The 13,999-nt window shown below is 43.9% G+C and overlaps 1 protein-coding gene across 1 annotated transcript; it reads right to left on the minus strand.

Annotated features, from left to right (window-relative positions):
- Positions 1-3,252: 3,252 nt before the first annotated feature.
- Positions 3,253-10,413, minus strand: LOC139368822 (WD repeat domain 46). The gene is made up of 14 exons (XM_071108211.1): positions 10,285-10,413; positions 9,584-9,754; positions 9,404-9,484; positions 9,149-9,261; positions 8,968-9,055; positions 7,904-7,965; positions 7,633-7,737; positions 7,393-7,543; positions 6,937-7,172; positions 6,568-6,721; positions 4,543-4,690; positions 4,220-4,410; positions 3,980-4,093; positions 3,253-3,835 (listed from the first exon to the last, which is right to left on the minus strand). The coding sequence occupies exons 1-14, from the start codon at positions 10,339-10,341 to the stop codon at positions 3,716-3,718; spliced, it is 1,791 nt and encodes a 596-aa protein (XP_070964312.1). The 5' UTR covers positions 10,342-10,413; the 3' UTR covers positions 3,253-3,715.
- Positions 10,414-13,999: the final 3,586 nt, after the last annotated feature.

Consider the following 13,999-nt stretch of genomic DNA (forward strand, 5'->3'; position numbering starts at 1 on the left):
TCTTTAACAGTTGACTTTGCCCCCTCTGATTTTCTGTCCAACTATGAAACCTTTGTATCAGGATAAGATAAGGATAGGACAATTACAGCAGGGTTTGAGTAGAGGCTTGCGGTTAGATGCATATAGGTGATGACAAAAGGAATGTAAAAAGTGAGCCGGAAAGATAATTAAGCAAAACAAAGTTCGTCCTCAGGTATAGCCTTACCTCGTGGTTGCCTAGCAACCATGGGACAGGTATCTTATTCTACCCATTATATGCTTAACCAGTTCTAGTAATATTCTCTGTCATTTGTGACAACAAACACTTGATTATAAGTGGTCAGCTGGAAAGCAGGCTTGAAGCAAGACCTGCATGCAATTAATCAACCAATGTCAATGAGCATTGATAAAAACATTACCAAACTTGTTACCGGTCTGCTGAGGAATGTTAACAAAAACCCAAAGAGACACAAACATTTCATGCTTAATTCTGTTGCAATTGTATTATTCAGAGGTGGTGTTACCCTCACATAGGGAGGAGTAGGAAGCCAGTAAAGGTGTTGTGGTTGCCTTGAATATCAATGAGCCCTTGGCCTTCAGTGAGATGCAGGTTGACCACATCCCCCTTCTCCAGCTCCAAAGCCTCTAGTCACAAACTCATTACTCCCATTGTGGTTGATCCATTCCAAATCATTGACTGGACATTCTTATATAACCTCACACCCATTACAGCAGAAGCATGTCGATCGCAGGCGGTGAATCTGAGGTAAGACTCCTTTCACTCGTGATGATTCCTGTAGTTGGGTTGTAGGCTGTGCCTATGTTGGCAAAGACTCTGCTGCAGACCAGTGATGTTTCAATGTTGAAGGGGCTTGCAATGCTGTCACCCAAGCCAGCAGAGAATGCCACTTGTGATCTGTGTTCCCTCTTCAGCTCTTCCACCTGGCTCTCACTGGCTGTCACTCTGGCCTCCCAGGTGGTCTTTTCTTTCTTCAGCTCTTCCACCTGGCTGTCACTCTGGCCTCCAAGGTGGTCTTTTCTTTCTTCAGCTCTTCCACCTGGCTGTCACTCTGGCCTCCCAGGTGGTCTTTTCTTTCTTCAGCTCTTCCACCTGGCTGTCACTCTGGCCTCCAAGGTGGTCTTTTCTTTCTTCAGCTCTTCCACCTGGCTGTCACTCTGGCCTCCCAGGTGGTCTTTTCTTTCTTCAGCTCTTCCACCTGGCTGTCACTCTGGCCTCCCAGGTGGTCTTTCCTTTCTTCAGCTCTTCCACCTGGCTGTCACTCTGGCCTCCCGGTGGCCTTTTCTTTCTTCAGCTCTTCCACCTGGCTGTCACTCTGGCCTCCCAGGTGGTCTTTTCTTTCTTCAGCTCTTCCACCTGGCTGTCACTCTGGCCTCCAAGGTGGTCTTTTCTTTCTTCAGCTCTTCCACCTGGCTGTCACTCTGGCCTCTGAGGGTGTTTTGTATTTCTTCAGCTCCTCTACATCATTCTCACTGTCACCCAGTCCAAGGCTGCATTCTCTCTAGTTCCTCCACCTTGTTCTTATGGCACTGCAGTACGGTCTTAGCAGCACTCAGCTCCACCACCTGCATTCAGTCAGAACTCTATGGCTGACAGGTGTGCTGATGGGCTGCATTGTTTCTCTTCAGCTCCTCCACTGTCCCAGTTTGACCTCCATGTTCCTCAGCTCCACTCTCTATTCCGCCACTGTGATTCCCTGGTTGTGCACCAAGTCTATCAGCTCATTACAGATTCAGCCAACTTGAATTGTTGTTGTAGTAGTTTCATTCTCACCCTGAGCCTGTGCTCCAGACAGACAGAATAGCAACACCAGCACAACTACAGCACCCATCATTCTGAGACGATGCCTCTTCCCAAATGATGTACTCGACAGTGATCAGTCCCCCTCTTTACACACGTTTCAAATCAAATCAAATTTTATTTGTCACATACACATGGTTAGCAGATGTTAATGCGAGTGTAGCGAAATGCTTGTGCTTCTAGTTCCGACAATGCAGTAATAACCAACAAGTAATCTAGCTAACAATTCCAAAACTACTACCTTATAGACACAAGTGTAAGGGGATAAAGAATATGTACATAAAGATATATGAATGAGTGATGGTACAGAGTGGCATAGGCAAGATACAGTAGATGGTATTGAGTACAGTATATACATATGAGATGAGTATGTAAACAAAGTGGCATAGTTAAAGTGGCTAGTGATACATGTATTACATAAAGATGCAGTAGATTATATAGAGTACAGTATATACATATACATATGAGATGAATAATGTAGGGTATGTAAACATTATATTAGGTAGCGTTGTTTAAAGTGGCTAGTGATATATTTTACATAATTTCCCATCAATTCCCATTATTAAAGTGGCTGGAGTTGAGTCAGTGTGTTGGCAGCAGCCACTCAATGTTAGTGGTGGCTGTTTAACAGTCTGATGGCCTTGAGATAGAAGCTGTTTTTAGGTAGTTTGCCCCCGGTGATGCGTTGTGCAGACCTCACTAACCTCTGGAGAGCCTTACGGTTGTGGGCGGAGCAGTTGCCGTACCAGGCGGTGATACAGCCCGACAGGATGATCTCGATTGTGCATCTGTAGAAGTTTGTGAGTGCTTTTGGTGACAAGCCAAATTTCTTCAGCCTCCTGAGGTTGAAGAGGGGCTGCTGCGCCTTCTTCACGATGCTGTCTGTGTGGTTGGACCAATTCAGTTTGTCTGTGATGTGTACGCCGAGGAACTTAAAACTTACTACCCTCTCATCGATGTGGATAGGGGGGTGTTCCCTCTGCTTTTTCCGGAAGTCCACAATCATCTCCTCAGTTTTGTTGACGTTTTAGTAAACCCGTATGAGAAAGTTGGCGTGGAACGTAAAAAATAAATAAAAACCATCAAGGCGTAATAAGAATGTTCATGTTCACATCAGAACATTTTATCCCAATGTTCTAAGACTGTGGAAGAATCTAAATATCAATAAGTATGCATTTTGTTTAGTGGTTTCTAAAAAAAAACATTGGTAAAGCTGTGCTAGTATGCCGCACTGATATGACATGCTGGTAGTAGTCAGTCGTAGTAGTGTTTGTGTAGATAAAACTGATGGTTGGTTTTTGCTTTCCAGCAGACCGAAAGAGAGCAACGGGGATAGACGACATTTCATCCTACTTTTGACTGTAGCATTACATTAAAGTTAATTGAAACATTATAGAGGTAGAATATGGAATCTTTTGCCACTGATGGAAAAGGACTGGTCAATACGCCACACATTGTTTTGTGAACAAATGTTTTTTATTTCACAAATTACATGTTTTTTTTAATATAAAAACAGTATTAAACTGTGTTGAAAACACCCATCATAATTGTCACAATAGAGATGGTGATAATACTTAATGACAGCCTTTCCAACTGGCATAAATAGACTGACAGCATTTTACTGCATCCGCAATAACATCTGCTAAATATGTGTATGTGACCAATAAAATTAGATTTTGATATGAAATACACTGACAGTTTATAAATGTCACACAGAATGAGCTCAGGGCACCGATTATGATGCAGTTCCAAGTCATCTCATACAGTTTGGTATGCATGTTCTGTGTGTCTGCAGTGGCTGTTGGAGCCTGCTGGCTGGGCTTCGGAGGAACATGTCCCATACTCAGAATGTGCTCTTTATCTGAAAGGTCAACGCTCATTCCCACAGAGGCGTCTACACACACAGGTCCCTCGGTCTTACTTCCTGAATCTGTCCAGAGCAGACTTCTGACCAGCTGCTGCCGCCCTTTTCTTCTCTTTCTCCTTCCTCTCTTTATCTATCTTCATCCTGTCTTCCACTGTTTGCCTGATCACATCCTGAGTGGAGGAAAGCCACCAAGAGAGGGTAGGAAGCAGAAAGACCAAGGGAGATGCACATAATTAGTAAAATATCAAAAGATGAAATAATGAAGACATAATTCCATATAAATTGCATGGTGTTTTTGTAGTAATAGAACTCACCCTCTGGTCCTCATGTGCCACTTGCTTCTTGCGCTTTTCCACTTTTCCACTTGAACTCCGACCTTTGGTCTTTAACCTTGGTGTAAACTTCTCCTTGGCCAGAGGGTCAAAGCCCTGAAATCAAACCACACACACAACATCAATGCATGATTTATGAAAAAGTTCAGATTTGTCACTATCTTAATTCAGAATATGCAATATCCCTCTGATAAACTGCTTCCATCCCTTGGTAGTACTCACCAGTACTTGGACCCTGTCCACATGTCTCTGTTCCCAGGTGGAGTGGTCCACCTGGCTGAGCTGGCTAGGGTCCAGGCCAATCAGTTCTGGCTGGATCTTCTCTAGTAGGGCTTTGACCTCCCACTCCTGCCTCTGCTTGGCACTGCGGTACGGGTTGGCATCCAGACCGTCAAAGTTGGGCTCGCCAGCACCTAATGGCAGAGAGAGAGAGTATGGAGTTAGAGACTTCACCAGGTTTGGGGTCACTCAGAATTTAGATCAATTGGACACGCCACACAGGAAGGAGAATATGGATTGAATTTGAATCCGAATTTCATTCTGACCTGGTACGACCATGCTAGTGAAGCCCTCTCCATGGCCCACCCCTAGGACGTCCTCAAAGGGGCAGAAGTGCACACCCCACACTGAGCCCTTTGCCCTGTGGGCCATGTAGGGCTTGGTCACTGGGATGCCCCACACATCTCTGTACACCTACACACAGACAAGCAGACAACGTGACCACAGAGATATCAACATGAGCACAGAGGTTCCAACAGAGAAACACTCAAGAGACAGACATTAAAGGAAAGGTTCACCCATTTTGAATGTTATATTGTTTTTGTGCATCTCTAAGGGATGTTCTATCGATTCTCTGGGTCATTTCACGTTTTCATGTGTATCTGAGTTATTGGCGTTCAAGGCGGTATGACGTAGCACCGTGATAAAGTCGCTCTCACTACACTGGAAGTTAATAGGAATACGACTTTTAGATCACAAAAACATTTTTCATACATGTCAGATTTAAACACAGGTCGCTGTCATAACACGGGAGGTTGTCTTCTCTTGAATGTGGCATTGATCTTATTTTTGCGATATTCCTACCTCGAGAAATGTTTTATTTTAACGGAGGGTCTAGCACATTTTTCCTATTTGTCTGCCTCTAGTCCAGTGTGCATTGCATGGTGCCATTGCCAGAGATATTATAGAAAGGAGATAGGAATCCAATGAATGAAGGAACCCCACCCAGCATACTGTCGACCAACCGCGTTCATGTTGTCACGCGGTTGCTAAACTAATCGTCACGCAATCCCCTCTCAAAGTCAGTGTATATGTCGAGAAATATTTTCCTCAAGTATGTGATGCCACGATTCCAAAGCTATACGATACTACAAGTTCATAATCTCAATTCTCAGAAAAGATTTGTAATGTTGTACTTAGTGTTGACGAAATTCGTGCTAATGGTTTCTTTTTTTGTGCTATCGCCCAATAGACTCCCATTCACTCTCTGATAACTAGCTACGTTACATGCTGATATTGTCTTTGGTATTATTGTATAAAGCAACGTTTTCTAGCTAGCTAGCTAGGCAGGTGTTGTAGAAAATTACATAATTAATCATGCTCTTTCATGCTATCCTGTGTTTTACTGTGCTTAGTCGCTTGTTATCTGCTAGTGTTTTTTCTAACCTGATACAAACGTGTCGTTGTGTGACTGGGCGTATAGCTACGATCCATTTAGGAGCGACTGCAGTATGCGAGACATCCCGTGGGTTTACTATCTGCATGAAGTCAGCTGTGTGGAACCTTGCAGGAAGGAGCACATTATAGTGTGAACTGCGACAAACGCAGTTCTCTTAATCTGAAAAGACAAACCAATCGCCTTTTACACAATGTTCCACCCCTGTTTCCACACATCTGCTAAACTGCCACGGAGACAAAAGTGGTTGTACTTTTCTATAAAAGTAGAGACCCGATTATGTTTGTTAAGCTTTCAACTCTGTACCATTATGGGTGATAAAATCTTTGCAGTCTCTCTTCCTATATAATTTCTCAAGACAGCAGCCCAGAGAGAGAGCATCCAGAGAGAGAGCATTGCATTGTGGATTTTGTCTTCGACTTGAGCTGCAGATTCGCACAATGTTCCATGTTGCTAACAACCTTATTATAACACCAAAATTAAACATTTGTTCACAAAAAATATTATCCTCACAGTGTTATTTAACACTAAATTAAAAGGAATGAGTGGTTTTGGGTAGATTTTTCCTTTAAAGAATACTCAGTGAAAAAAAAAAAACTGGGTCAGGAAAAGTACAGAGAGTTTGGACAGCGTTAGAGCTGGGCACCATGCTGCTGCCTCAGAGCAATCCATTCTCTCCATGAGTAATGAGTATTTGGGTTCCGGTTCCAGTTCTGTCAATTCCATTAGAATGCTTGGTTCAAGATTCAGTGGACAATATAGGTCAATATAGTTCTGAGGTGTTACCATGGCTTGCTGGAATGGAACTATGGAATAGCAGTGTCAAGAAGACCACAGCAAAATACAAAAGGCATGGGACAAAAACATAGGCAAAATTATAAGCAGCAATTATGACCTGGACTATGTCTCCTGTGGCGGCGGACAGCAGACCCCTCTGACTCAGAGACAGACAGGAAGCTCCCGCAGGCAGGAAGTAGGATTGCAGGGGCCGGTAGGCTCTGATGTCATACACCTTCAGCTTCTTGTCCATGCCAGAGGTCACCATGTACCTGCACAGACAGAAGAGTGTTACAGGACAGCCACCTGCTGGACATTTTAGGGAAGTACATGAGCAAAGACCAATCACAAAACACTGACCCAAATGTGGATATCATATTGAATACAACAGCTAAACTGCACAACATAACCACCTTTTCAATGGCCGAGAGACCAAATCCACTCATAACAAAACCAGAACTATATTATGTCTTTGACTAGGACTCACGTGCCAGTCTTGTCAACGGCGACAGAGCGCACACCCCCCTGGTGGCAGAGCATCTTGACAAGTGGCTCTCTCTGGTTTGGCGTCCAGAGGGTGACAGTGCCGTTGGAGTGGCCCAGGTGGATGATGGCGTTGTGAGGGTTATGGGCCATCACATCCAGCCGGCCAGCCTTGGTGCAGATGGCCACCACCTCCTTACCCACCGACACGTCCAAGTACTGCAGGAAGCCTGTCGCACTCTGGAGGAGGTGAGGTAGCAAGACAGGGAGGTAGAGAGAGACAGGATGAGACTACACTCACCTGTTGTGTCGAGTAACCCGAGACAAGTAACCTGAGACCTGAAGACTTGTGTAACCCCCAGAGCTTACCTACATCTGATTGATTCACAAATCACTCATTACACAATTGATTCCACTGACACATACACACATATTGCAACGTTAGTATAAGTTTACACACTGCTGTAGCCAGCAGGAAGTGGTAGGGGAGAAACTGCATGCGGAGAACATCGTTGAACTTGCGGATGCAGTGGAGCTCGATGCCCTTGTTGTCATAGATATACAGCCACTTCTTCTGAGCCACTGCAAACAAAGCCTCACTGTGGAGCCACCTATTGGACACACAGAAAAGTACAGATTAGGACGAGTCAATGGGAGGAGGAAATTATGCCTAAAACTGAATGTAAGTGTGTGTACTCACTTTACGTCATTGACTGTCTCCATCACATTCATCTCACACATCAACTGTTTGGACTGCCAGTCCAGGCAGGTCACATGACCTCTCCTGCCACCAAGCAGCAGGTGTCTGGAATAGAGGGAACACACACATACAAAACATCAGACTTCCCAGGACTAAAACAACTAATCACAATGAATTTACCCAGAAAATCCAGCGCTAACAATAAAAGCACAAACAGAATATCTGGCCTGCTTGCACAGAACACACTCAACAAACAGAACATGAAACTGACCGCCCAGTCTTGCTGTAATCCAGTCGGTAAGGCCCAAACTGAGACAGGGTCAGGCTAAAGTACTGTGGAGGGAGAGTGACAGAGTTAGAAAACAATAATAATACTACTTGATTTATTGGTCCATTTGCCTGGATATTCTTTATTTTTTGCCGTCACAGTACCCTAGCTGACACACACACACAGGGGTTGTGGCAGAGCAGCGCAGCGCCTCTGGAGCACTTAGGGGTAAAGTGCCTTGCTCAATGGTGGTAGAATACAGGGATATTGAAGCCAACTGACATTTACTCCTGAGGTGCTGACTTGCTGCACCCTCGACAACTACTGTGATTATTATTATTTGACCATGCCGGTCATCTATGAACATTTGAATATCTTGGCCAGGTTCTCTGTTATAATCTCCTCCCGGCACAGCCAGAAGAGGACTTCATAGCCTGGTTCCTCTCTAGGTTTCTTCCTAGGTTGTGGCCTTTCTAGGGAGTTTTTCCTAGCCACCCTGCTTCTATACCTGTATTGTTTGCTGTTTGGGGGTTTAGGCTGGGTTTCTGTACAGCACTTTGTGACATCAGCTGATGCACGAAGGGCTTTATAAATACATTTGATTGATTGGTGATGAGCTCGATGCTCCTTTCCAATAAATATCAAGGGTCTTATTCTGGTGACATGATGGTCGATGTTTGACTGCCGTTTCACAAATAAGAATATTCTCGCTCTTAAATCAATAATAATCTCATGTAGACTAGCCTTCCCGCACCATATTTGAACGCTGTTGGCTAGAGAGTATGTGCCAAGACCAGATAAGCACATTTGCTATTTAATGCACGTTTTTGTTTCAAAACTATTAGTAGAGTTGAAAATACGATGGAAACATTGAAATGTAGACTTTTATTCGGTACATGAAAAGCGAAAACGTAAATTGTGCGCGCACAACACCATCACGCACTGATTTTTATCTGCAACAAGTCCATTTAGTGGAAACACAGCAATGCTGCAAAAATATGCATATTTGCATGAAAATCTGTTGCCAATTGGATGGAAACCTAGCTATTGCCCCTTCAGAGTCTCACCTTTGCCCCTGCGGTAATATCCACAGCATCAACGATGTCATCCTGTGAGATGGTGCATGTGTCCTCATCTTCGTCTCCCTCCAGGAACCTAAGACCAGAGAAAAACAGAAAGTTGCAGAGAATATAGCGGGACAGCCATTTTTGTCTACTAAACTTGGCCCTGCAAATATATTGACATTACCCAGCATCCTCTGGGAGCATAAGGTCATATCGTGCATTCTGCTTCTGGGCCAGGTCTGAGGCAGCCTCTGATCGAATGACCACATCTCTGAGCTTGTACTGTGGCCGAGGGGGCTGGGGAGAGAGGGATGGGGAAAAACCTTACAACTTACTGAAGTTACAGTACATGTACAAAACAATGGTATATTTTCAAAATTAGTAAGTGACATTATTCTGGCAGAATGTCTTGGTGAATGTGTATTCAAAAATGCCTCACCAGTTCTCCCTTCACTCCCCTCTTGAATTTTTTCAACTTCTCTTCAGGGACAGGTGCTGAGCCTGGGAATGGATCTGATTTCTGTGGGATTGAATTAAACATTCATGAAAAACGCATTCTTAAAGGATAGGGTGAAACATTTCAAGAATCTTCAGTGCTACCGATTGACCTACCACTTACCCCTGATATGACCCTTTTTCCTGCTCCTCCTCGCTTTCCTCCTCGCTTTCCTCCTTTCTTTGTCCTAGTGTTATTTTGTTGCGGAGTCTGTTCATTGTTGTCCCCTTCTTTCTGTTTCTTTCCATCATTCTTCCCATCTTCCTCTGTGCCCTCCCAGTATCTCGTTGGAGGCTGATTGCAGAACAAACAGATATCGATCATTAAGTCAAATAACACATTAATTGGAGCAGGCTGGATTTTTTTACATGCTGTCCATTATACATATTACGAAAAACCTTAAAATCTTACAGATAAGTAACTTTTTCAGATGCCTTTTCACCAGTTTCAGTGGTAGCTAGACAGTAGCGGCATCGACGATTACATTACTAACGTTAGCCCTCAAGAAGACAGAGTAGCTAGCTAAAAGTAAAGGGATTTCAGTAGTATACTCTTTATCCCAAACAATTGAAAACGTATCAACAAAATGGCAAGCAAGCAACGAGTTTTGCGAAACTGCTGCAGTCACTAAATCGTTAGCAGTGTAATGTTACTGAAAGCGTTGAGAAAATTGGATAGGGGATCAGGGCTACAATCAGTGTGTAGCCTTTAATCAGCGTTGCGGGATCAAAAAAAGTAGGACCGAGAGTAGAATATAGCTACATTAGCTGATCAGGCGTAAGTAATCTATTTGTAAACGTGGTGTGGTAAATGTAGAACTTTACCTTTCTCTTTTTCCCCACGTGTGGTTTTTTCAACATTGTCTCGCCGGACGCCGCCATCTATGTTGTGTATTTTTTAACTTCCGGTAAGAACTGTTACGTCATACTGTTTCGGCTGACTTCTTCTTCGATGAGGTTTAAGGGCGGTTGGCATCCAATATGTTGTATTACCTACACCTACTAGACTGGAGTACAACTCCGTATACTTTGCTTGAAAAAAAATAAACAAATACCCTACCATCTAATTCACCCAAAAATGAAATTTAAAAAATATTTAAATTAAATACCACCCTACATATCAAGGGCTCCCGAGTGGCGCAACGGTCTAAGGCACTGCATCTCAGTGCTAGATGCGTCACTATAGACAGTGATTCAATTTCAGGCTGTATCACAACCAGCCATGATTGGGTGGCGCACAATTGGCCCACCATCGGGTTAGGGTTTGGCTGGGTAGGCCGTCATTGTAAATAAGAATTTGTTCTTAACTAACTGCGTAGTTAAATACATAACACTCTACTTTTTAAATATATTTAGTCCTACCTCATGCCAACAACCTGAAAGGATGGGACATCACCACTTAACACACCCTGTAACTCGTCTGATGTCAAGTCTCGCACAACCAAATACCTCTCTGCAGCTGCCACCACAACCTCAATTTTCTGTGACTTACGTTCCATCAATGCAGTACAGTTGATAACCATTGCTATAAATGCAAAAAATCCAATCTTACTGAAACATATATCACTAGATGGCCTACCCCTCTGTACTGGTACAGATTTGCTACTCACACCACTCCTCTCAGGATCCCTCCCCCTTGACCCATCTTCCTCTACTTTCTTCACTGCCTCAGCAGCTTCTGCACTACTCTAACCCTGGAAACCTCAACTTGCACGGGACATTTCTGATCCCCAGCCCCATGGGCACCCCTACAATAAACACACACCACTACCTTCCCCAATGCTACACATTCCTTTGTCTCATGCCCTTCTGCACACTTCTCACACCTAGGAACCTCCCTCCGACACACTGCTGCGACATGTCCATAAGCTTGACACTTGTAACAATGTAATGTATTTGGCACCAATGCTCATATAGGATAACTTATATATTCTAATATCACTTTTTCGGGCAAAGACTCAACATCAAAACTAAAAAGAACAGACAATGACTCTTCTGTTTCACCACTCTCGCCACCCTGTCTGCGTAGCACCAAATAACGAGCATCACAAACGACTGACTTCTTCTTCTTCTTCTGTGAGGTTTAACGGCGGTTGGCATCCAATATGTTGCATTAAAAGCACCCAACTGGACTATAGTATAAATCCATTATACTTTCTGAAGCAAAAGGGGAAAGGTGAAAAAAAAACACCCTTCCAACGGTTTGAGTGTTGGGCCAGTAACCGAAAAGTTGCTGAATCGAATCCTCGAGCTGACAAGGTAAAAATATGTCCTTCTGCCCCTGAGCAAGGCAGTTAACCCACTGTTCCCCGGGCACTGAAGATGTGGATGTCAATTAAGGCAGCCCCCCGCACCTCTCTGATTCCCGAGGGGTTGGGTTAAATGCGGAAGACACATTACATCTGAAGACATTCAGTTGTACAACTGGCTAGGTATCCCACTTTCCCTTTTTTAGCCGATCTGCTCCTGCACAATGCCAACAGCCTGGGAGGATGAGACACCACCACTCAACACATCCTGGAACTATTCTGAAGTCCAATCTCGTACACCCAAGTACTTCTCTGCAGCTGCCATCACAACATCAATTTTCAATGATTTCCATTTCATTTATGCGGAACAGTTGAGGACCGTTGCTATGAACAGTAAGAAGCCAACCTTAATGAAGCATATATCACTCGTAGGCATATCCCTCAGTGCTGGTAGAGATCTACTACTAAAAGCGATCCTCTCAGGATCCCTCAACCATTACCCATGCTCCTCTACTTTCTTCACTGCCTCAGCATACAACACCTTCTGCACGACTGACTCTGGTCACCTCAAACTGCTTCTCTCGCACCGGACACATCAGATCCCCAGCAACATGGGTACCCTTACAGTTGACAAACAGGACTATTTCCACCAATACTATACAATCCTCTGTAACATGCCCTCCTTTACACTTCCCACATCTTGGAATCTCCCTCCTATACAGTGCATTTGAAAAGTATTCAGATCCCTTGACTTGTTCCACATTTTGTTACATTACAGCCTTATTCTAAAATGTATTACATATATTTTTTTCCTCATCAATCTACACAATGTACCCCATAATGACATATCAAAAACAGGTTTTTAGCAATGTTTGCAAATGTATTAAAAATAAAAATATAACATTTACATAAGTATTCAGCCTATCCTCAGTACTTTGTTGAAGCATCTTTGGCAGCAATTACAGCCTTCTTGGGTATGACGCTACAAGCTTGGCATACCTGTATTTGGTGAGTTTCTCCCGTTCTTCTCTGTAGATCCTCTCAAGCTCTGTCAGGTTGGATGGGGAGCGTCGCAGCACAGCTATATTCAGGTCTCTTGAGAGATGTTCGATCGGGTTCAAATCCGGGCTCTGGCTGGGCCACTCAAAGACATTCAGAGACTTGTCCCGAAGCCACTCCTGCATTGTCTTGGCTGTGTGCTTAGGGTTGTTGTCCTGTTGGAAGGTGAACCCTCACCCCAGTATGAGGTCTTGAGTGCTCTGGAGAAGGTTTTCGTCAGGGATCTCTCTGTACTTTGCTCCATTCATCTTTCCCTCGATCCTGACTAGTCCCCCAGTCCCTGCCGCTGAAAAACATCCCCACAGCATGAAGCAGCCACGACCATGCTTCACCATAGGGATCGTGCCAGGTTTCCTTCAGATGTGACACTTGGCATTCAGGCCAAAGAGTTCAAACTTTGTTTCATCAGACTAGATAATCTTGTTTCTCCTGGTCTGAGAGTCTTTATGTGCCTTTTGAAAAACTCCAAGTGGGCTGTCATGTGCCTTTTACTGAGAAGTGGCTTCCGTCTGCCATCTCCACAGAGCAACTCTGGAGCTCTGTCCTGAGTGACCATTGGGTTCTTTGTCACCTCCCTGACTAGGGCACTTCTCCCCCGATTGTTCATATTGGTCGGGCGGCCAGCTCTAAGAAGAGTCTTGGTGATTCCAAACTTCTTCCATTTATTAAGAATGATGGAGGCCACTGTGTCCTTGGGGACCTCCAATGCTGCAGAAATGGTTTGGTAACCTTACCCAGATCTGTGCCTCGACACAATCCTGTCTTGGAGCTCTGCGTACAATTCCTTCGACTTCATGGCCTGGTTTTTGAAATGCACTGTCAACTGTGATGCGACCTAATTGTGTGTTCCAAATCATGTCCAATCAATGAAATGTACCACTGGTGGACTCCAATCAAGTTGTAGAAACATCTCAGGGATGATCAATGGAGGCAGGATGCACCTGAGCTCAATTTCAAGTCTCATAGCAAAGGGTCAGAATCTTTATGTAAATAAGGTATTTCTGGTTTTTATTTCTATTACATTTGCAAAAACGTCTAAAAACATGTTTTCGCTTTGACATTATAGGGTATTGTGTGTAGTTTGATGAGGAAAAAAATAACTTAATTCATTTTAGAATAAGGCTGTAACGTAACAAAATGTGGAAAAAGTCACAGGGTCTTGAAAACTTCGCCAATGCACTGCTGCAGCATGACCTTAAACGTGGCACCTGAAACACCGCAGCAGATTCGGC

Source organism: Oncorhynchus clarkii, chromosome 16 (genome assembly GCF_045791955.1).
Source record: "Oncorhynchus clarkii lewisi isolate Uvic-CL-2024 chromosome 16, UVic_Ocla_1.0, whole genome shotgun sequence".
In the NCBI taxonomy this organism is placed as follows: Eukaryota; Metazoa; Chordata; class Actinopteri; order Salmoniformes; family Salmonidae; genus Oncorhynchus; species Oncorhynchus clarkii.